Genomic DNA, 21,662 nt, shown 5'->3' on the forward strand with positions numbered 1-21,662 from the left:
TCAATTCTTCCTGTTCTTCCCAGGTCAATTCCTCATTCTCTGCAGGTTTCTTTGCTCCTCCTACATTGATAAGGAGATAAGAATAGGAATAAGGAAAAATATTTTCAGTTTAGGTCTGCTTATGTGTGTTTTGTATCAAATTTTGTAGAAATTAATCAATTAAGACCTCAAAGCAACAGCATCTTCTTTAAATTCCCAGAATTAGAGAAGACAAATGAAGGAATTCAGTTCTGTTTCCAGATCAATTCCTCATTCTCTGCAGCTTTCTTTGCTCATCCTGCATTGAGAAGGAAATTCAGGATAGGATAAAGGAAAATTATTTTCAGTTTTGGTCTGTTTATATGTGTTTTGTATCAGATTTTGTAGAAATTAATCAATTAAGACCTCAAAGCAACAGCATCTTCTTTAAATTCCCAGAATTAGAGAAGACAAATAAAGGAATTCAGTTCTGTTTCCAGATCAATTCCTAATTTTCTGCAGCTTTCTTTGCCTCATCCTGCATTGATAAGGAAATTCAGGATAGGATAAAGAAAAATGATTTTCAATTTTGGTCCATTTATATGCATTTTATATCAAATTTTGTGGAAATTAATCAATAAAAACCTCCAAGCAACAACATCCCCTTTGAATTCCCAGACTTGGAGGAGATAAAGGAATTCAGCTCTGTTTCTAGATAAATTCCTAATTTTCTGAAGCTTTCTTTGCCTCATCCTACATTGATAAGGAAATTCAGGATAGGAATAGGGAAAATTGTTTTCAGTTTTGGTCCATTTATGTGTGATTTGTATCCAATTTTGTGTGGCAGAGGAATTAATTGCTATAAAACTCAAAGCAACAGCATCTCCTTTGGATTCCCAAAATTAGAGAAGATAAATAAAGGAATTCAGCTCTGTTTCCAGATCAATTCCTAATTTTCTGCAGCTTTCTTTGCTCATCCTACATAGACAAGGAAATTTAGGGTCGGAATAAAGAAAATTATTTTCAGTTTTGTTCCATTTATGTGCATTTTGTATCAAATTTTGTGGAAATTAATTGCTAAAAATCTCAAAGCAACAACTTCTCCTTTGGATTTCCTGAATTAGAGAAGATAAATGAAGGCATTCAACTCTGTTTCTAGATAAATTCCTCCCTTTCTGCAGCTTTCTTTGCCTCATTCTACACTGATAAGGAAATTCAGGATAAGATAAAGGGAAAATTATTTTCAATTTTGGTCAATTTCTGTGTGTTTTGTATCAAATTTTGTGGAAATTAACTGATAAAAACTTCATATAAATATCATCCTCTTTGGATTCCCAGATTTAGAGAAGATTAATAAAGGAATTCAGCTCTGTTTCCAGATAAATTCCTCATTTTCTGAAGCTTTCTTTGCGTCAATGAACATAGTAAGGAAATTCAGGATAGGAATAAGGAAAATTATTTTCACTTTTGGTCCATTTATGTGTGTTTTGATTAAAATTTTGTGGAAATTAATTGATAAAAACCTCCAAGCAATAACATCTCCTTTAGATTCCCAGACTTGGAGGAGATAAAGGAATTCAGTGCTGTTTCCAGATCAATTCCTCATTTTTCTGCAGCTTTCTTTGCTCATCCAACATTGATAAGGAAATTCAGGACAAGAATAAGGAAAATGATTTTCAGTTTTGGTCAGTTTATGTGTGTTTTGTAACAAATTTTGAGGAAATTAATTGCCAAAAACCTCAAAGCAACAACATCTCCTTTAGATCCCCAGACTTGGAGGAGATAAATGTAGGAATTCTGTTCTGTTTCCCCCTTCATTCCATTCCTGCAGCTTTCTGGGTACTTTTCTCAGGGGTTTGGGGGTGGCAGGCAGAGCTGGCAGAGGGGACACGGGGGCACGAGGCTCTTTTTGGTTTTCTGTGCCCCTGTTAGCAGTGGGAAAGGATGGAGCACATCCTGTGCAGGCAAAGCTCAGGGCAGGACAGGGGATACACAAATATTTAAGGCAGATCTTCACTGCGAGTGTTTGTTCAGAGCAGTGAAAATCCACAATCTGATTTTTGGGCTCTCGCAGAGGCCATTGCTGTACCTTCATTTTTGTAGTAATTTTTTTGTAGCATTTTTAATTGAAAAAAAAAAAAAAAAAAGTGGAGTTCTTGGGATGTGTGTTTGTGTTTGTTGGAACCCTGGTTGCTGAGAATTCCAGACTTTCTGTGCTGCCAGGCACTGACCCCCAGAGAACACTGCATTGACCTGAGGGCCTGGAGAAGCTTCCAAAATTCAATAATAAAACTGAGATTAAAGGTGTGGAGTTTGAACAGAAGTGTGTGATATCACAGGGTGGGAAACTCAGAGTTGAAGGGTTTAGAATACAGGAATAGATAGAAAGCAAGATGGAGGTTTTAGGGTGGAGGCTGCTTCTTCTTCTCCACCTTCTTCTTCTGCTCCTTGTACTTCACATTCTTCTCCTCCTTTTTCTCCTCCTTCTCCTCCTTCTTCTTCACCTTCTTTTTCTCCTTCTTCACCTTCTTGTTCTTCTTCGCATTCTTCTTTTCCTCCTCCTCCTCCTCCTCCTCCTCCTCCTCCTCCTTCTCCTTCTCCTTCTCCTTCTCCTTCTCCTTCTCCTTCTCCTTCTCCTTCTCCTTCTCCTTCTCCTTCTCCTTCTCCTTCTCCTTCTCCTTCTCCTTCTCCTTCTTCTTCTCCTTCTCCTTCTCCTTCTCCTTCTCCTTCTCCTTCATCTCCTTCTCCTTCATCTCCTTCATCTCCTTCTCCTCCTCCTTCTCCATGGGTTTGGGTGGTTTTGTGTCATTGGATAAAAAGTCCCCATTGTGGGCACGGGTGGTTGGGTATTGGGTGAAAAGTGACAATAATTGAGGTGTCATTTTTAAATTGGACAGTTTATCCTTCCAAGGCCTTGTAGAGAGAGACAGGGCTCCATTTTTAGTTTGTTGGAGTGAAGTGCTGCAGAGCTCAGGGTGTGTGAGACTGTGACAGAGATAAGAACTGATAAACATCTGAGCCCCAACAAGAAATACCCTCTCACACATTTAGTCCTGACCCTGGAATAAAAAAGAAATTAGGACTCACCATGTGTTTATAACAGTGATATTAGAATTAGTAGCTATAAGAGAAAATACAACTCAAGAGGAGGGAAAACAAGGATATAAATCCAGAAAAACCATTTCCAGTCTCCTGTTCCTCAAATACCTTCAGTAAAAGTCATTTTGGCCCTGCTGGTGGTGGGAAATCACAAAGGGGTTGTGTGAGAGCAGGTGAGAGTTTCTGGGAACCTGCAGGAACATCATTTTTATTTTCATATTTGCCTTGCTGAGAGGCATTTCTACAGCTCTGACTTTTCCTCCCGTTTGCGGCAATTTAACTTTTCTACAGCTGCTCTAATTTATCGCTTCATTCCCAGCCCCAACAGGAGCTCCTCTGTCCCTGATGCAACACCAGAAATTCCCACCAAAGCCCCTCTGGCATCCATCACTGCTGAGGAAAGAATTAATTGGGATTAATGGCTGTGATGTGGGAGATGCTTTGATACACCCAGCTCACGTGTTAGCACCGCAGTGTTTGAGGGCAGCACTGACCCGGCCGCTTTGATTCCATGGTTTCCCCAGGTGGAGCTCACTGGGAACAGCATCTACGAGTACATCCACCCCTCGGACCACGACGAGATGACCGCCGTCCTCACGGCCCACCAGCCTCTGCACCCCCACCTCCTGCAAGGTATGCTGGCATCTCCTTTCAAACACAGGGAAATTAATTTAAAAACAATTCCGGGCTGAAATGGGACAAACAGCAACCCAAAGCATTCCATGAATCCATAACTTCAGTTACATTTACATTCGTGTTTACATTTACATTTACATTTACAATTACATTTATTGATGGGTTTATTTTTATTTTTATTTAAAAATTTTTTATTTTTATTTTATTTTTAAAAATTTTATTTATTTTTTATTTTTTAATTTTAATTTTAATTTTTATTTTTATTTTTATTTTTATTTTTATTTTTATTTTTATTTTTATTTTTATTTTTATTTTTATTTTTATTTTTATTATAGATACAGTTATAGTTATAGTTATAGTTATAGTTATAGTTATAGTTATAGTTAGTTATAGTTATATGGTTATAGTTATAGTTATAGTTACAGTTATAGTTATAGTCATATTTATAGTTATAGTTAGTTATGGTTATGGTTATAGTTATAGTTAGTTATAGTTATAGTTATAGTTATAGTTATAGTTATAGTTATAGTTATAGTTATAGTTATAGTTATAGTTATAGTTATAGTTAGTTATGGTTATAGTTATAGTTATAGTTATAGTTATAGTTATAGTTATAGTTAGTTATGGTTATGGTTATGGTTATAGTTATAGTTATAGTTATAGTTATAGTTATAGTTATAGTTATAGTTATAGTTATAGTTAGTTATAGTTATAGTTATAGTTATAGTTATAGTTATAGTTATAGTTATAGTTATAGTTATAGTTATAGTTATAGTTATAGTTAGTTATGGTTATGGTTATGGTAATAGTTATAGTTATAGTTATAGTTATAGTTATAGTTATAGTTATAGTTATAGTTAGTTATGGTTATAGTTATAGTTATAGTTATAGTTATAGTTATAGTTATAGTTATAGTTATAGTTATAGTTATAGTTATAGTTATAGTTATAGTTATAGTTATAGTTATAGTTAGTTATGGTTATGGTTATAGTTATAGTTACAGTTTTAGTTATAGTTATAGTTATAGTTAGTTATGGTTATAGTTTATAGTTATAGTTATAGTTATAGTTATAGTTATAGTTAGTTATGGTTATAGTTTATAGTTATAGTTATAGTTATAGTTATAGTTACAGTTATAGTTATAGTTATGGTTATGGTTATGGTTATAGTTATAGTTATAGTTATAGTTATAGTTATAGTTTAGTTATAGTTATAGTTATAGTTATAGTTATAGTTATAGTTTATTTTTATTTTATGTTTGGATTTTGGATTTGTTTACGTTTATTTTTATTTATTGTTATTATTTTATTTTTATTTCATTTTCATTTTTATTTATCCTCTTCGAAGCTCAAATGGGGGAGCAGCAGAAACTCAAAACCATGATCCAGGATTTAATGTTCTTTTAGGGAATAAGGTACATTAGGTTAAACAATGTCTTTTGTGCCATGGAAATTTTTATGTATTTTTATTTTTATTTTTAATTTTAATTTTATTTATAATTTTTATTTTTATTCATATTATTTTTTATTTTTATTTATCCTGTTCAAAGCTCAAATAGGGGAGCAACAGAAACTCCCCTGTGATCCAGGATTTAATGTTCTTATAGGGAATAAGGTACCTTAAATTAAATAATGCCTTTTATGCCATGGAGCTTTAATTTTAATTTTAATTTTAATTTTAATTTTAATTTTAATTTTAATTTTAATTTTTATTTTTATTTTTAATTTTATTTTTATTTTTATTTTTATTTTTATTTTTATTTCTCCTGTTTGAAGCTCAAATGGGGGAGAAGCAGAAACTCAGTACTGTGATCCAGGATTTAATGTTCTTACAGGCAATATGTTACCTTAAATTAAATAATGCCTTTTATGCCATGGAGCTTTAATTTTTATTTTTATTTTTATTTTTATTTTTATTTTTATTTTTATTTTTATTTTTATTTTTATTTTTATTTTTATTTTTATTTTTATTTTTATTTTTATTTTTATTTATCCTGTTCGAAGCTCAAGTGGGAGAGCAGCAGGAACGCAAAACTCTGATCTAGGATTTTATGTTCTTGCAGGGAATAAAGTACCTTAAATTAAATAATGCCTTTTATGCCATGGAGATTTTTATTTTGATTTTATTTATTTTAATTTCATTTTTATTTTTATTTATCCTGTTCAAAGCTCAAATAGGGGAGCAGTAGGAACTCAAAACTGGGATCCAGGATTTAATGTTCTTATAGGGAATAAGGTACATTAAATTAAACAATGCCTTTTATGCCATGGAGCATTTTATTAATTTTAATTTTAATTTTAATTTTAATTTTAATTTTAATTTTAATTTTAATTTTAATTTTAATTTTAATTTTTAGTTTTAAATTTTTATTTGTATTTGTATTATTTTTATTTTTATTTATCCTGTTTGAAGCTCAAATGGGAGAGCAGCAGAAACTCAGTACTTTGATCCAGGATTTAATGTTCTTACAGGGAATAAAGTATCTTAAATTAAATAACGCCTTTTATGAAATTAAATAATGCCTTTTATGCCATGGAGTTTTAATTTTAATTTTAATTTTTGTTTTTTTATTTTTATTTTTATTTTTATTTTTATTTTTATTTATCCTGTTTGAAGCTCAAATGGGGGAGAAGCAGAAACTCAAAACTGTGATCCAGGATTTAATGTTCTTACAGGGAATAAAGTACCTTAAATTAAATAACGCCTTTTATGAAATTAAATCATGCCTTTTATGCCATGGAGCTGTAAACAGGTTTTTATTTTAGCCCAGTGGTTGTTTCATCTCTTTTATTTTGTCATCATTGCTGAGGCTGCAGAAATGTTGTGGTGTCCTGGCTGTGCTCAGCTGCAAGGTCTGAGTGGGAAAACAATTAACAAAACCTCAGCTAATTGGGAAATAAAAGGATATTTTGAATATTTTAAAACAACTGTTACATACAAAGCTTGGACAACAAAACCAGACTTAATATTCTCCACTGTGGGCAGAGCAGAAATGGGTTTGGCAAAGGAAAAACCTCATTTAAAAAGTGACTTTTTGTGGAAAATCTTGTCCTCTTCTGCTGTCACCCACAGAAATATTGACCCCACCCTTGGTGGGTGAAGTTGTCACCTCAGTGTTGCAATTTCTGTCCCAGAAACAAAATTATTCTCATTTTTTTAGTTTGTGCTTCCTTGGGGCAATCCTTTGAACTTCCCCAGATCAGACCCAGCCAGAGGAGCTCCCACTTGTATTTCAGCATTGATTTCTCTGCATTTATGGATTTCAGCTGCCACTTTTTGTCAGCCTTTTCCAAGCACAGCTCCTAAAAAACATGACGAATTTGGGGTTCTTGACACAACTTTGTTCAGGATTTTTGGGGTTTTTTTCAGTTTTGGTTCTGGTCTCTGTGATTCCATCAGGGCAGAACCGTAAATCCTCAATTCAGGGAATGTTGATGTGCCTGGGACACACCTGGGCTGCTCCAAATGCTGGAAATACAAGAATTATCTCAGCCCTCTTCCATTTCTTCCTCCCCAAACAGGTTTTTATGGGAAAAAAAACTTCCCTTGTTGTTTTGGAAAGCAAATTCTTATTTTTCTCAATCTCCTCTATATGATTATTTCATACTTTGTTCATTCCTCTGTCAGAATTTAAAAAAAAATATTGATATATTTAAAAATCATATTTATATTTTTTCAATTTTTTCTCCTTTTTTCCAATTTACTGAGGAGACACCGCTGATGGAAATGATTTAAGGTGATTTTCATGGTGGGACTGGATAATCTTTAAAGTCTCTTCCAGCCTCAATAATTCTGTGAAACCCAGGAGTTTTCATGCAGGTTTGCTGATACCCAGAATTAGTAGTGAGATATTTTATACCTACTGGCTTGGTTATACCTCCTGTTTGGCTTAAAATTTAAATATTTCCCAATTCATTTTTGGAGATTTTTACAGATTTAAAGCCAGGAGCAAACAACTGGGATTAATTTCTATGTCCAAAGCTAATAATAGCACAATTCCTCCTGTTCTTCTTAGATCAATTCCTCATTTTCTGCAGCTTTCTTTACCTCATCCTGCATTGATAAGGAAATTCAGGATAGGATAAAGAAAAATTATTTTCAATTTTGGTCCATTTATGTGCATTTTGTATCAAATTTTGTGGAAATTATTTGATGAAAACCTCAAAACAACAGCATCTCTTTTGGATTCCCAAACTTGGAGGAGATAAAGAAAGGAATTCTGTTCTTTTTAGGGATTATTTTATTTTCTCTCAGATCTGCAGTGGGCGTATTAAAATATCCAGAATCTACAGCTAAATCTTGATTGAACAAAATGAACAAATATTTATTTATTGTTGCCTTCCCTGTGCCAGTAATTCCCTTTCCTGCAGTGTTTTATCCATTAAAATCATGAGGTAGAACCTGAAACTACCTGGCCTGCAATAACCAAATCGAGTTTTTTATTTAATCCAGTGAAGATTTAAAAAGTATTGAATAAATGACAGGAATGAAGCAATTTCTGTCTGTGTCAGAGCAGATATTTTCAATATTTAAGTAATACATAAAGTTCTACAAAGAACTTAAAGAGCAGTGAAGTGAAAATGGCTTGATTTAAAAAGGAATTTAAGGAGGAAACCAGACTATTTTAATGGCATTTTTTGTCATTTCAGTTTGATTTTCTCTCTTTTAATCTTTTAAAACACACCTGAATCATCAAGTCACTGGGTGGAATCAAAAATTTCCCTTTATAACTTTATTACCTTATAGATTTCTGCAATCTGAGGCATTGCTTAGGCATAAAATCAATATTGCAGTGCAGGCACAGAATTTTATATCCCAAATTTCCAGCTTGGCTCATGGAAATTGCCTTGCTCAAGATGTTTTCTTCAGCTAAAGCTCAGATATTTATATCCACTTTTAGTCCAGCTGGATAAGATATGTTTAGAGAGGAATAAAATCACAAATATCAACAAAATCTGTGCTTTGTGATATTCTGTTATTTGGGTGAAAGAACCCAGAGCACAGATTATTTTTGACCTCTGGTTTTAGAGTTTTTGTAAATTTGGGTGCCATCTCTGTTTATCTCTCAGGGAAATGCAAATTATTGCTTTGCATAAAATCAGAGAGTGTGTGGGTTTCTTTACACACTCCTCACTGTCACATTGGTTTTCTTCAGATAAATCACCCTGGTATTAAAAATAAAAACCCCATATTGTTTATAAAGCATAAAAATTCTTAAATTATTATATTTAATGCTTTTCACTTCTTCTTCTCCTTCCTCTCATTCTCCTCCTCCTTTACTTTCTCCATGGGTTTGGGTGGTTTTGTGTAAGTGGATAGAAAACTTTCCATTGCTGACCACAAGTAGTTGATTATTAAGTCAAAAATAAAAATAATTTAAGTTTCATTTCTTAATTAAACAATTTATCCTTAAAAAAACCTCATAGAAAAAAAATACGTCTCCATTTTTAGGTTGTTAGTGTGAAGCCTTGTAAATATAGATAAAAATAATGAAAAACCTGTAATATAGATAAAAAGTAATAAACATCTAAATGCAAACAAAAAATGCCATCTCACACATTTAATCCCAACCCTGACCTTAGAAAAAGACGAAAACAACTCAACATTGCTTTATTACAAGGTGTTTTCAAGTTTTATACCCTTAGCAAATAATGATATTAAGTTATTAGTTATATATAATATAATATAATATAATATAATATAATATAATATAATATAATATAATATAATATAATATAATATAATATAATATAATATAATATAATATAATATAATATAATATAATATAATATAATATAATATAATATAATATAATATAATATAATATAATATATTTATATTTATTGGTCATTGGTCATTATATTTCTAGGACAAAGTAATAGCCTATTGTATTTTACTGGTATAAAGCAATTAATGTTAATAATTAATTGGTAAGAGTTTAAAGCAAATTATTAAGGTATAGATGTTGTTCAGTAAGGCACTGCAAACATCCCTTATATATTTATTTTATCAGTTCCTGTGTTAATGGCCTTGGGGTTTTTTTTTTTTTTTCTTTGCCGTGGATAAACTCCTATTTTATAAATTTCTTTTTCCTGCTAACTCAGTTGTTTGCTCTGCAGAGCAGCTGCTGAGCCTGTCTGTACCTGGGCAGTGCCAGCACCCTCTGGGGGAAGAATTTATCCTGAAATCCAAACCCCAAACCTGCCCTGGCCCAGCCCCAGCCGCTCCCTGGGTCCTGTCAGGTCACAGATCAGAGCAGCCCTGTCGCCCTGGCTTTCTAGGGTTTTCTAAGCCTTTTGATGTTGATATTCTTGTAGTGAACTTTCCCATACGCTTTCTGTAAACAACTCATTGTTTTGTCATTCCTTTATGGAGGAGGAGAGAGCTGATGGACGGTTGGTTTGACCTGTGGCATTGCAGAGGTGTCACTGTCACCTTCCAATCCACTGTCGCCCTTGTAGAACTATAAATAGTGGAGTCAGAAAATAAAACTTCCCTTTTTTTCCTTTCACCTGAAAGCAGCGTGTGCCTGTGTCCTTTCGTGTCGGTCGGCGACACAGCCCCTCAGGAGGAGCTGCAGCCCCTGAGGAGTTTCCCCTCAGCTTCCTCAGCTCCAGCTGGACATTCCAAGCGTCCCCTCCTTGTGAGGCCCCTCCAGACCCTTCACCATCCTCATGTCCCTCCTCTGGGCACTCTCTGAGAGTTTTTAGATCTTCCTTCTCTGGTGGCACCCAGAACATCCCCAGCACTTGGGGTGAGGTCGATCAACAGCAGCTCCAGAACTTCCTGCGGGCCTTGAGGAGTTTGAGCCTTTCCTCTCCTCACACAGAGCTTAAATCCAAACTTCCAGGCCAGCCCAAGGTGCCAGAGCTCAACAGCAAAGAGTTTTGGCTCTGGCATGGTGAGGGGACAACGCTGGCAGGGGTTTGTGACACTGATGCCTTCAGAACCTGCCCTAGAGCAGAGGTTGGACAGAGCTAAAGAATAAAGCAGAGATTTATGAAAAGGCCTCCGTGGGTGCAACTTGGGCAGTACCAGAGCCCAGCCCCTTTCCCAGCTCCCTCAGCCTCTCCTCATCAGATTCATGTTCCAGCCCCTTCCCTGGACACACTCCAGCCCCTCAATGTCCTGTTTGAAGTGAAGAGCCCAAAATGGGGCACAGGACTTGACCGTGGCCTCACCATTGCTGAGCACAGCGTGAATGGGCACCCTGATGGGTGAGCACACATTTGGGGGATGCCTTGGCGTGGTTGAGTCTCATAGATGGACAACCCTTCCCAAAGGAATGGGCTTGAAACCCTAAACTGCCTTGGGAATGTTGCAGACACAAATATCTGAACTGGAAATCTCAATGTCTGAACTGGAACTGTGTTTGTTCACCACCAGGCTGCATCACCCAGAAGCGTTTATTAAATGACTCTCCCAATATTCTTCTGGAATAAGAGGCTGTAAATTTTCCCTCTGTTTTGTTGATGCCTTGTGCAGGCTGCCCCAGAGCAGAGGCTGGGCAGAGCTCCAGAATAAAGCAGGGATTTATTCACAGCATCTCCTCCATGGATGCACCTTGGGCAGCACCAGAGCCCAGCCAGGGCTGCACCCAAGATGAACCAAAATGGCCCCAAAATGCACGGCCGGGCACGGGCTCTGTCCCTGGGATCAGTTCTGCTCCATTTGCACCTTGCAGTTCATTGTCCCATTCCAGTTTTAGCCCTGCAGTCCCACCCTGCTTGTTTTTCTCTCTCCAGCCCACGGGGTTTGTGCTCCTGGGCTGAGATTTGGCTCATTTGTCCTTGGTGCCCAGCTGGAGCAGGAATTGTTTTGTCTCCCTGCTCTGTGCACAGAGCTCACCATCCCTGAATGTGAACCCAGAGCCACACACTGAAGCAGCACAGAATGTGAGAAATAGAAAAGCTCAAACCTGAGGCATCGATGAGATGGCACCAAGTGCCCTCTCCAGGGGTGATGAGCGCTTTGGAGGAGGCTGAAATTGGGGCTGGATTTTAGGGACTGGGTCCTGAGGGCTGCTCCAGGATTTCTGATCACACCCAGCAGGGTCTTTGAAGGGAAAACCACAGAGAGCCAACACAGGCTGGGATGAACTTGAGCAACCAGGACCTTAAGGCCTCAAACGCCACAACCAAAACACCTGGGGTGCTGCTCGGTCTCCCTACTTATGCAGAAATCTTTGTTTCCCAGTTCACAACACTGAGTTTAAGGCTTGCAGCAGGACAGCAACACTTCCCAACCCATCCATCTCCTGTCCTGGTAACTGCTGCAAGCAAGAAAACAAGAAAATAAAAAATATTTGCACTGCAGGTTAACCAGGAGAAGGAATTAATCAATGCTGCCTTTCCATGTGTGTTTGCAGGCAGACATTCTGTGTCTCTGATTGCTTTCAGATGCTTTTCCTGGGATTTGAAAGCTTTAAAACACATCTTTAGCTCCCCAAATTTTGCTGACTCACATGGCAAGGCGTGGTGTGCTAACAGCAGTTTAGGAACATTCCCCAGAGCAGGGAATAAAATGTGGAAGTTCCTGCAGTTCCCTCATTTTCTGCTAACTGGATAATTCAGGAATGATGAGTTACAGCCTGATGGAAGCTGCAGAGGAATGTGGAATACATTATGTCAGCCTTTCTCCACTCCACTTGATGCTTTAAAGGCTCTGTTTCCCTCAGCCAAGCAGCAAATCCCTGTGCAGGATTTTCCTTCACATTCCCTACATGCAGGAAATTCATATTTAAAGAAGGGAGTAGAAAAATTTTGCATCTGGTAAGGTGTTTTTTGCATGAACTTATGAAGAATTTTTTTCTAGTAGTACATGGGCAAAATAGCAACATGGAAATTTATTTTAATTTTCATTAATTTAAATATATTTTACAGGAGAACCATTACTGAGAGGTGATGGATTAATATGATCCTGTTGCCACTCTTTGTAACAGTTACTTTAAATCTGAGAAACATAGAAATTATAATTTTATAAACTCTAATTTACAAATTATAATTATAAATTTTGATGCACAAAAGTGGAAAAAGAGTGCAAATTGCTGACAACTCATTAAAACATCTCTTTTCATTGGTAATTAACAGTAAAATCCATCAAAGCAGAGTGTAAAAATCTGTTCTTTTCCTTTCCTGCTGAGTTCCTTTCCCAAAAAAACTTTGGAAGCTTCACTTGGAGGAGGAAAGGAGAATTTAGGCAAATGTCAGTGAATGGCTGAGTTTGGATATGATAGGAATGATAATGGAGAATTTCCCCTCTGCAGCAGTGCCAGCATTCTGAAACAGACAGGAAACAGAACAAACTGCTCAAATGGGGAGGGAAATTTGGACACTTTGTGCAAGTTTGGAACTCCAGGACGGGCTGACAACAGAACTGGTTTTGCTTTTCTACCCCAACAAATCATTACCAGGGAAAATCAAAATGTTTGCAAGTCCCTTTTGCCAATCCTGGATTTTTACCTTCTAGGATTATCCCGAAACTGATTTTTTTTTTTTTGCAGACATCTCTTCTGTATGAGCCCTGCAGCTCTTTTTTGGTTTGGAATTTGGTGTCACCCTTGTTCAGAATTAAGGGATGGAAGTTGTGGTGTCCCGTGTCCTGTTCAGCCTGGAGAGGAGGAGGCTGCAGGAGACCTCAGAGCCCTTTCCAGAGCTTGAGGGGGTCCAGGAGAGCTTGGAGGAACTTCTCATGAGGGCAAGAGGAAATGGTTCCAAACTGACAAAGGGCAGGGTTAGGTGGGATCTTGGGAATGAGGAATTGTTCCCTGGAGGGTGGGGAGGGACCGGGATGGGATTCTGCCCCTGGATCCCTGGCAGTGCCCAAGGCCAGGCTGGACACTGGGGACAGTGGGAGGTGTCCCTGCCATGGCAGGGGTGGCACTGGGTGAGTTTCAGGATATTCCTGTGCTGGCAGGAAAGGCTGGCACAGCTGGCATTGTTCACCTGCACAGGAGAAGCTTTGGGCTGAGCTCAGGGTGGCCTTGCAGGGCCTGGAGGAGCCCCAGGAAAGCTGGAGAGAGACAATTGCCAGGGGATGCAGGGACAGCACACAGGGAATGGCTTCACACTGAAAAATTACAAGTTTATATCAGATAATTAGGAAATTTTTTTCTCTGGCAGGGTGGGCAGGGACTGGGATGGAATTCCCAGAGCAGCTGTGGCTGCCCCTGGATCCCTGGCAGTGCCCAAGGCCAGGCTGGACACTGGGGCTGGAGCAGCCTGGGACCGTGGGAGGTGTCCCTGCCATGGCAGGGGTGGCACTGGGTGATTTTTAAGGCCCTTCCAACCCAAACCTTTCTGTGTGTCACAAATCCATGACCTTGTGCTCAGCAGAGCCAGGCTGGGATCCTCCCCAGCTCTCTCAGCCGGCCCTGGGCTGTGTGGGCCCCAGCTGCTCTGCAGATCCCAGCACAGTAACAGCAGGGCACGTGAGGCCTCACAGAGCAGAGCAGATCCACAAAAAGAACAACTGAAAGGGACAAAACCCTGCAGAGTGTCTGGGGGATGGGCACTGAGGGGGATTTCTGTCATCTGTGTCTCCAGCAGGGACATGGGGACCTGTGGGATGCAAGTGCTGCAGGCAGGCACAGGGTGGACAGGAGGGAAGGTGGAATCAAGTGGCTGCTTTTAGGTGCTCTAAAATTTCTCATCTTTTCCATTTTCCATCTCCTCCACCGGAGCTGGAATTTGGGTTAGGATTTGTGTGGAGCAGACACAAATCACTGGCTGGGCAAGAGCTCCCCATTTTAATGCTTCTTTCCAGATTTCTTTGTGCAGTGACAGATGAGGTGCCCCATTCCTAAAGCAACACATGGGCAGTTTTAGGAATATTCCTTTACAAAGTGGTTCTGCAACAGAGCAGTGTCATGTTTTGGTAATGTCAAAATCTGGAAATGGGAGATAAAAGAGCAGCTTTTACCTCAGGAAAAAAAAAACAAAAAAAAAACAAAGGCATGAGAGGTGAAGCTGTGGGGGAAAAAGTTCATGGTGATCTTTCTTTCCTCACTCCACTGAGCAACTACAGGATTCTGTGACTGTTTTCTGTCAAAAGAGATTAAAGATGTATGGGAAAAGCAAAGATGGATTTCAGAGTTGCTCCTCTGGGGATGGACAATCCTGGCTTCCATAAACAAAACCATAATTTCACAGAAATGCTCGGAGAATCCTGCTTGGCGCTCGTGCAATGGGAGTGAACAAATGCACAAATTCTTTATCCAAAATATCAAGACTCCTTTTCTTTACCGTGGCATTTATCCTGTTTATGAGAATATGAAAATACAAATCTGTGGAATAGAAAAGAGCTGCTTTATTCTTGCCTTAAAGTCAAACTGTATTGTAGGATGTGCTAATAAGAGAAAAGGGATTAATGAAGAGGAGATACTTTGTGGAAGTGCTCTGGGAAAGAAACACAACTTCTCCATGTCCACACCATGGATTTTCTGTGTTCTTATCCCCAGCTCACTGGGTTTCAGCTCTGGGGGGGTGTTTGGACAAATCTGGGCTGGGATTTGAATGAAACCATTAAAATTAAACCATTTAATTTCTGCCTCATTTTTAGCTTTTACTGAATCTACTCAGCTCCTCCTCTTTAGGCAAGGAGATCTGTAGGCTGAGCAGGCAATAGGGAAATCATCATTAAAACAGAAATAATTGTTGGGACAGAGAAACTTTGATGAGTGCGATAAGGGAAACATGGATTTGGGTAAAAGATAAACAGTGGTGCGTTTGAAATGGACACCCTGGACATGGAGATGGGCCCTGATTTCATGGATTCACAAAATCATGGAATGGTTTGGGTTGGAAGAGGCCTTAAAGCTCATCCAGTGCCACCCATTGGGTGCTCCAAGCCCCAGTGTCCAACCTGGCCTTGGACACTTCCAGGGATGGGAAACCCACAAGAATTTGGATTAAAAATAGATAAAATTAATGGATGGGATGGGATGGAATGGAATGGAATGGAATGGAATAGAATAGAATAGAATAGAATAGAATAGAATAGAATAGAATAGAATAGAATAGAATAGAATAGAATAGAATAGAATAGAGTAGAATAGAATAGCTGAGCTGGAAGTGACTCACAAGAATCACTCAGTTCCACCTGGAATATCTCTGAAGGATTTTCTGCTCTCTCCAGGATGATTTTGGTTCTCATCCTTCATCAGCTTATGTCTGCAACGTGTTGGTTTCACCTTTTCTCTAGAGGGAATAGAATAGTTTATACATAGAATTTTGAACATTTTTTTATCCCTCAGAGGAAAGGAGTTCACACCACCTCCAATGATGCATTTAGATAATTAACATTCCTGAATAATTAAATACAGTGGCCAAGCTTCTGTTATTAGATAAATATTCTCTAATAATTAAGAAGTTTCTTTTCCTTTAGTGTTTCTTACATTGTGGTTCAGTCATAACATTTTATTACTCAATATTTTCTCTCTGGACTTTCATATCTCTGTGCTTAACCCAGAGATCTCTTGACCCTTAAGAACTTCATTGAGTTTCTTTCTTTTACCTCCTCTTGGCAGCTCAAATTCTCTTTGTGCAAGTTTGGAACTCCACAAATTCTCTCCGGGCTCACACATTTCCTTGAAAGAACCCCAGTGATATCAATATTTTCACCATTAAGTGTAGATGCTGCAAGTTGGGGGTTTTTTTCAATTTTTTTTCCAAACTTAACTGTGATTCCTCCTATTTGAATATTCAGTGTCTCCCTCTTTGTTTGCTAAACCTCTGAGCACCCCATTTTCTACATCATCCTCATCAGAGGGGAGAATCTTTCTCTTAAAGCTCATCCAGCACCCCTTGGGTGCTCCAAGCCCCAGTGTCCAACCTGGCCTTGGACACTTCCAGGGATGGGAAACCCACAAGAATTTGGATTAAAAATAGATAAAATAAATGGATGGAATGGAATGGAATGGAATGGAATGGAATAGAATAGAATAGAATAGAATAGAATAGAATAGAATAGAATAGAATAGAATAGAATAGAATAGAATAGAATAGAATAGCTGGAAGTGACCTACAAGAACCACCCAGTTGTGATATTTTGAATTTTGCTCTATTCTGATGGATGTGGCAGCATCCAGCAGGATCCCAGGGCTTTGTTTTCCTTTCAATCAGCTTTAAAACTGCAAATTTAATTCAGTTCTTTTTTGCTTTGCTGCCCATTTCTGCTATTTTTGAGGGTACTGAGTGGGTCACACTGGCAAAGTTAACACAAACTCTAATTAATTAGGTTTTTATGCTAATTCACAGTCTTGCACATTCCAGAGCCATTCCTGACTCGGGGGATGAGACTTCAGCCACAGCAAATCTCTGCTGTGTGGTTTCCCCCCACCCAGTGTGGAAATTTGTATTTAAAACTCCACACTGGGTGTGCCAGCTCCTCCAAGTGCCAGCTTTCCCCCATTGGAACCTAATTTTAATTAGAGACACGAATGGGAAATTCAAATGCTCAGGAAACATTAATTCTCCCTCCTTGCTAAATCCTTTTTCTGTGGTTGTATCTTCAGACCTTGAAGCCCCAAAATTAAAACAGAATTAAAGTAGAATAGAGAACCTGTTGGTTGTGAGGCTCAGACCACTGGAGGAAGGAATTGGGTGATGGAGGCACAAAAATCAGGAGTAAAACTCAGCACTTAAATCAAATTAAAGAAAGATCCCAAGTGGGTTTTGGTTAAAAACCTGTGGGGAGTTGGGACAAAGCTGAGGACCCTCCTGCTTTCTTGATTTTCATTCTAACAGTTGTACAAAATGGATTTTCTTTCTTGTCCTAAAATAGTTCTGCCAAACTCCAACCTTCAGTAAAAAATCAGAATTATTAATGGTGTCTGAAGTGGAATTGAGAGTAATTACCATTACAGATAACAATATTCTATATTATTTACATAATAAATAAATATATCTATATTATGTATATAATAAATACATATAGAAGAAATATAATAAATATATTCTACATTATTATTATTATTACAAACCCACTGAATTTCCTTGCTCCCCATTCTGTTGTTACTTTGGAGATTCCCTTAATTTCCCCAGAACACTTTTCCAAAATGTTCCAAAGTGCTCCAAAGAGAACTTTTCCTTCCCTTTACCAATCAGGACTGGTGTTTGTTTGGAAACCACGGAATTCCTTCTGAAGTGCTGGAACCCTGCTCACTGAGAATTTTAGATTTTCTGTGCAGGCAGGCACTGACCCCCAAAAAACCACTACATTTAACCTAAAACCGTAGAGAAAGCTTCCAAAATTAAATAATAAAACTAAAATTATAAGTGTAGAGTTTAAATAGAAGTGTGTAATATCATATAGTAAAAACTGTAGAGCTTAAAGTTTTAAAATAGAATAATATACTAATATAACATAATATAATATAATATAATATAATATAATATAATATAATATAATATAATATAATATAATATAATATAATATCATATCATATCATATCATATCATATCATATCATATATTATGATATAAATATTATATATTAATATATATAAAATAAAAGCTTTAAAACAAGAGCTAGTCCTTCTTCTCGAGTTTAAATAATATTATGTAATTAAATAAAAACGTCCACATTACAATCCACAAATAATTAGTTATTAAATTAAAAATAAAAACAATTTAAATATAATTTCTTAATGAAACATTTTATCCTTAAAAAACCTGATAAAAAACACAGTTCAATTTTTTAATGTATTAATAAAGTACTATAAAACTCATAATTTATAAAAGTATAATATAAATAAAAACAAATTAACATCTGTGGTTACTAATTATTGTGGGTCCCAGGACGAGGTGAGAGATGAGAATTGGCTCTAAGGTTTTAGAAAGTTGATTTATTATATTATGATATTTATTATATTAAAAGAATGTTATACTAAAACTATGCTAAATAAAGAGAAAGGAGACGTCAGAAGGTTTAACAAGAATGAATAATAAAAGCCAGGGACAGACTCAGAGTCCTGAGCTGGATTGGGATTGGCCATTAAGTAAAAACAATTCCCATGGAACCAATCAAAGATTGCTGTTAGTAAGCAACCTCCAAACCACATTTGAAGCAATCAGATAATTATTGTTTACATTTCATTTCTGAGTATTCTCAGGAGAAAACTCCTGGCAAGGGGATTTTTCATAAAATACTACAACAACAAGCATCTAAATCCAAACAAAAAATACAGTCTCACACGTTTAATCCCAACTCTAAAAAAAAAAAATAAGGTAAAACTGAACATCAGTGGTGGTAAAAGCAGAAATTTGGAGACCCAATTGTGCTGAGTTGGCCAAATTTCACAGCGAATCCTGACATGACGGTGAAATAAATCCTGAGGGCAGGGATGGAGTGGGAAAGGAGAACGGCTGATGCATTGAGAACCTGCCCTAAAACACAGGCTGGGCAGAGCTCCAGAATAAAGCAGGGATTTATTCACAGCATCTCCTCCATGGATGCACCTTGGGCAGCACCAGAGCCCAGCCAGGGCTGCACCCAGGATGAACCAAAATGGCCCCAAAATGCACGGCCGGGCACGGGCTCTGTCCCTGGGATCAGCTCTGCTCCATTTGCACCTTGCAGTTCATTGTCCCATTCCAGCTTTAGCCCTGCAGTCCCACCCTGCTTGTTTTTCTCTCTCCAGCCCACGGGGTTTGTGCTCCTGGGCTGAGATTTGGCTCATTTGTCCTTGGTGCCCAGCTGGAGCAGGAATTGTTTTGTCTCCCTGCTCTGTGCACAGAGCTCACCATCCCTGAATGTGAACCCAGCCCCACACACTAAAGCAGCACAGAATGTGAAAAATAGAAAAGCTGATACCTGCAGTTTGTGGTAGGAACAGCATTTCTGGGCTTTTTGCTATTAAATCCACCCTCAGGATTCCTCAGAGACAATGTGGATCCATCCATCCATCCATGGTCAGGGAGCTCTGCACAATGCAGATCCCTGCCAGGCTTCATCAGGGCTCTGTTCTTGGTGGGTTCTTGGCTCACCATCCCATAATATGAAGCCCAGACCCACACACTAAAGCAGCACAGAATGTGAAAAATAGAAAAGCTCAAACCTGAGGCATCAGGTTTTGATTTCTGATTTCTGCTTCTGCCTAAAGCTGAAACTCCAACAAGGGAAGGGCAAAGTTCTGGGCAGGTTTGGGATCTTCAGGAGTAAATCAGCAGCCAAATGTGCTTTGTGCTTTCAGAGTATGAAATCGAGAGATCCTTCTTCCTGAGGATGAAGTGTGTCCTGGCCAAGAGGAATGCAGGCCTCACCTGCAGTGGCTACAAGGTAATGTCTATAAATTACTCCTCCACCCCTGAAGTATCCCACAATTGACAAGCTTATTTATTTGGGTTTGGGTTCTGTTTTCATTTATGTGTAGCTGAGAGCAAAGTTTGTGATCAGAAGCATCAGACGAGATCCCCAAAATGCCCTCAGTAATTCAGATTTAACCGTGGTGGCACACTGCCTCCCCTTGGTGCCTGGGAACTCCCTGGACCTGCCAGGAGGGCACAGTTTGGTTTTATTCCCCACGGAGCAGGAGGCAGGCCAGGCAGGAACCCAGACCAGGAATTTGGACATTTCCCACATCCCACCCAGCTGCACAAAGCACCTCCTTGGCCTCAGCACTCAGAAAACTCAAAAAACCCAACCCTTGCCATCGCCTCGGGGTGGAATTGTACCAAACCCCCGATCTGTTTATAAATCTCACAGTTTGTGTGGTGTTCTTTATTTATGACACGAAATCAGAAGCCACGGCAAACATTGAAGTCGTAGAATAACAGCTGTCATTTGAGGGGTTTTTATTTTCATAGGTGCAGGCAGATTTTGTTTTCAGATTTTTAGTAGGTTTTTTTTTTTCAGATGTTCAGGTAGTTTTTCTTTTCAGATGTGCAGGCAGATTTTTTTTTCAGATTTGCAGTACTTTTTATTTTCAGATGTGCAGGCAGGTTTTTTTCAGATTTGAAGTACTTTTTATTTTCATCTTTACAGGCAATTTTTGTTTTCAGATTTGCAGTAGTTTTGATGTTCAGACTTGCAGTAGTTTTAATTTTCACCTTTACAGGCAGTTTTTAATTTCAGATGTTCAGGTAGTTTTTATTTTCAGATTTGCAGGCAGATTTTCTTTTCAGATATGCAGGCAGATTTTATTTTCAGATGTGTAGTAGTTCTTATTTTCATCTTTACAGGCAGGTTTTAATTTCAGATGTTCAGGTAGTTTTTATTTTCAGCCTTACAGACAGTTTTTATTTTCAGATATGCAGGCAAATTTTCTTTTCAGATGTGCAGTAGTTTAATTTTCAACTTTACAGGCAGGTTTTTTTTTTCAGATGCGCAGTAGTTCTTATTTTCATCTTTACAGGCAGTTTTTAATTTCAGATGTTCAGGTAGTTTTTATTTTCAGATTTGTAGTACTTTTTATTTTCAGATATGCAGGCAGATTTTATTTTCAGAGGTGCAGTAGTTTTTTATTTTTAGATTTGCAGTACTTTTTATTTTCATCTTTACAGACAGTTTTTATTTTCAGACTTGCAGTGGTTTTGATTTTCAGACTTGCAGGTAGTCTTGATTTTTAGCCTTACAGACAGTTTTTATTTTCAGATATGCAGGCAGATTTTATTTTCAGATGTGCAGTAGTTTTTACTTTCATCTTCACAGGCAATTTTTAATTTCAGATTTGCAATAGTTTTTATTTTCAGATTTGTAGTACTTTTTATTTTCAGATATGCAGGCAGATTTTCTTTTCAGATGTGCTGTAGTTTTATATTTCAGATGTGCAGGTAGTTTTTCTTTTCAGATTTGCAGTAGGTTTTATTTTCATCTTTACAGGCAGTTTTTATTTTCAGATTTGCAGTACTTTTTATTTGCAGATGTGCAGTAGTTTTTATTTTCATCTTTACAGGCAGGTTTTTTTCAGATTTGCACTTGTTTTTCTTTTCAGATGTGCAGGTAGTTTTTATTTTCAGATTTGCAGTACT

General features: G+C 37.6%; 1 protein-coding gene across 1 annotated transcript in view; it reads left to right on the forward strand.

Annotated features, from left to right (window-relative positions):
- The window catches only part of SIM2 (SIM bHLH transcription factor 2), a 75,590-nt gene that overhangs the window by 27,571 nt on the left and 26,357 nt on the right, over positions 1–21,662 (forward strand). Inside the window, exons 4-5 of the mRNA XM_063180799.1 lie at positions 3,582–3,690; positions 19,886–19,971. Of these exons, the coding sequence (XP_063036869.1) occupies positions 3,582–3,690; positions 19,886–19,971 (195 nt within the window). The remainder of the gene's footprint in view (positions 1–3,581; positions 3,691–19,885; positions 19,972–21,662) is intronic.

This window comes from Melospiza melodia, chromosome 2 (genome assembly GCF_035770615.1).
Source record: "Melospiza melodia melodia isolate bMelMel2 chromosome 2, bMelMel2.pri, whole genome shotgun sequence".
NCBI lineage: Eukaryota > Metazoa > Chordata > Aves > Passeriformes > Passerellidae > Melospiza > Melospiza melodia.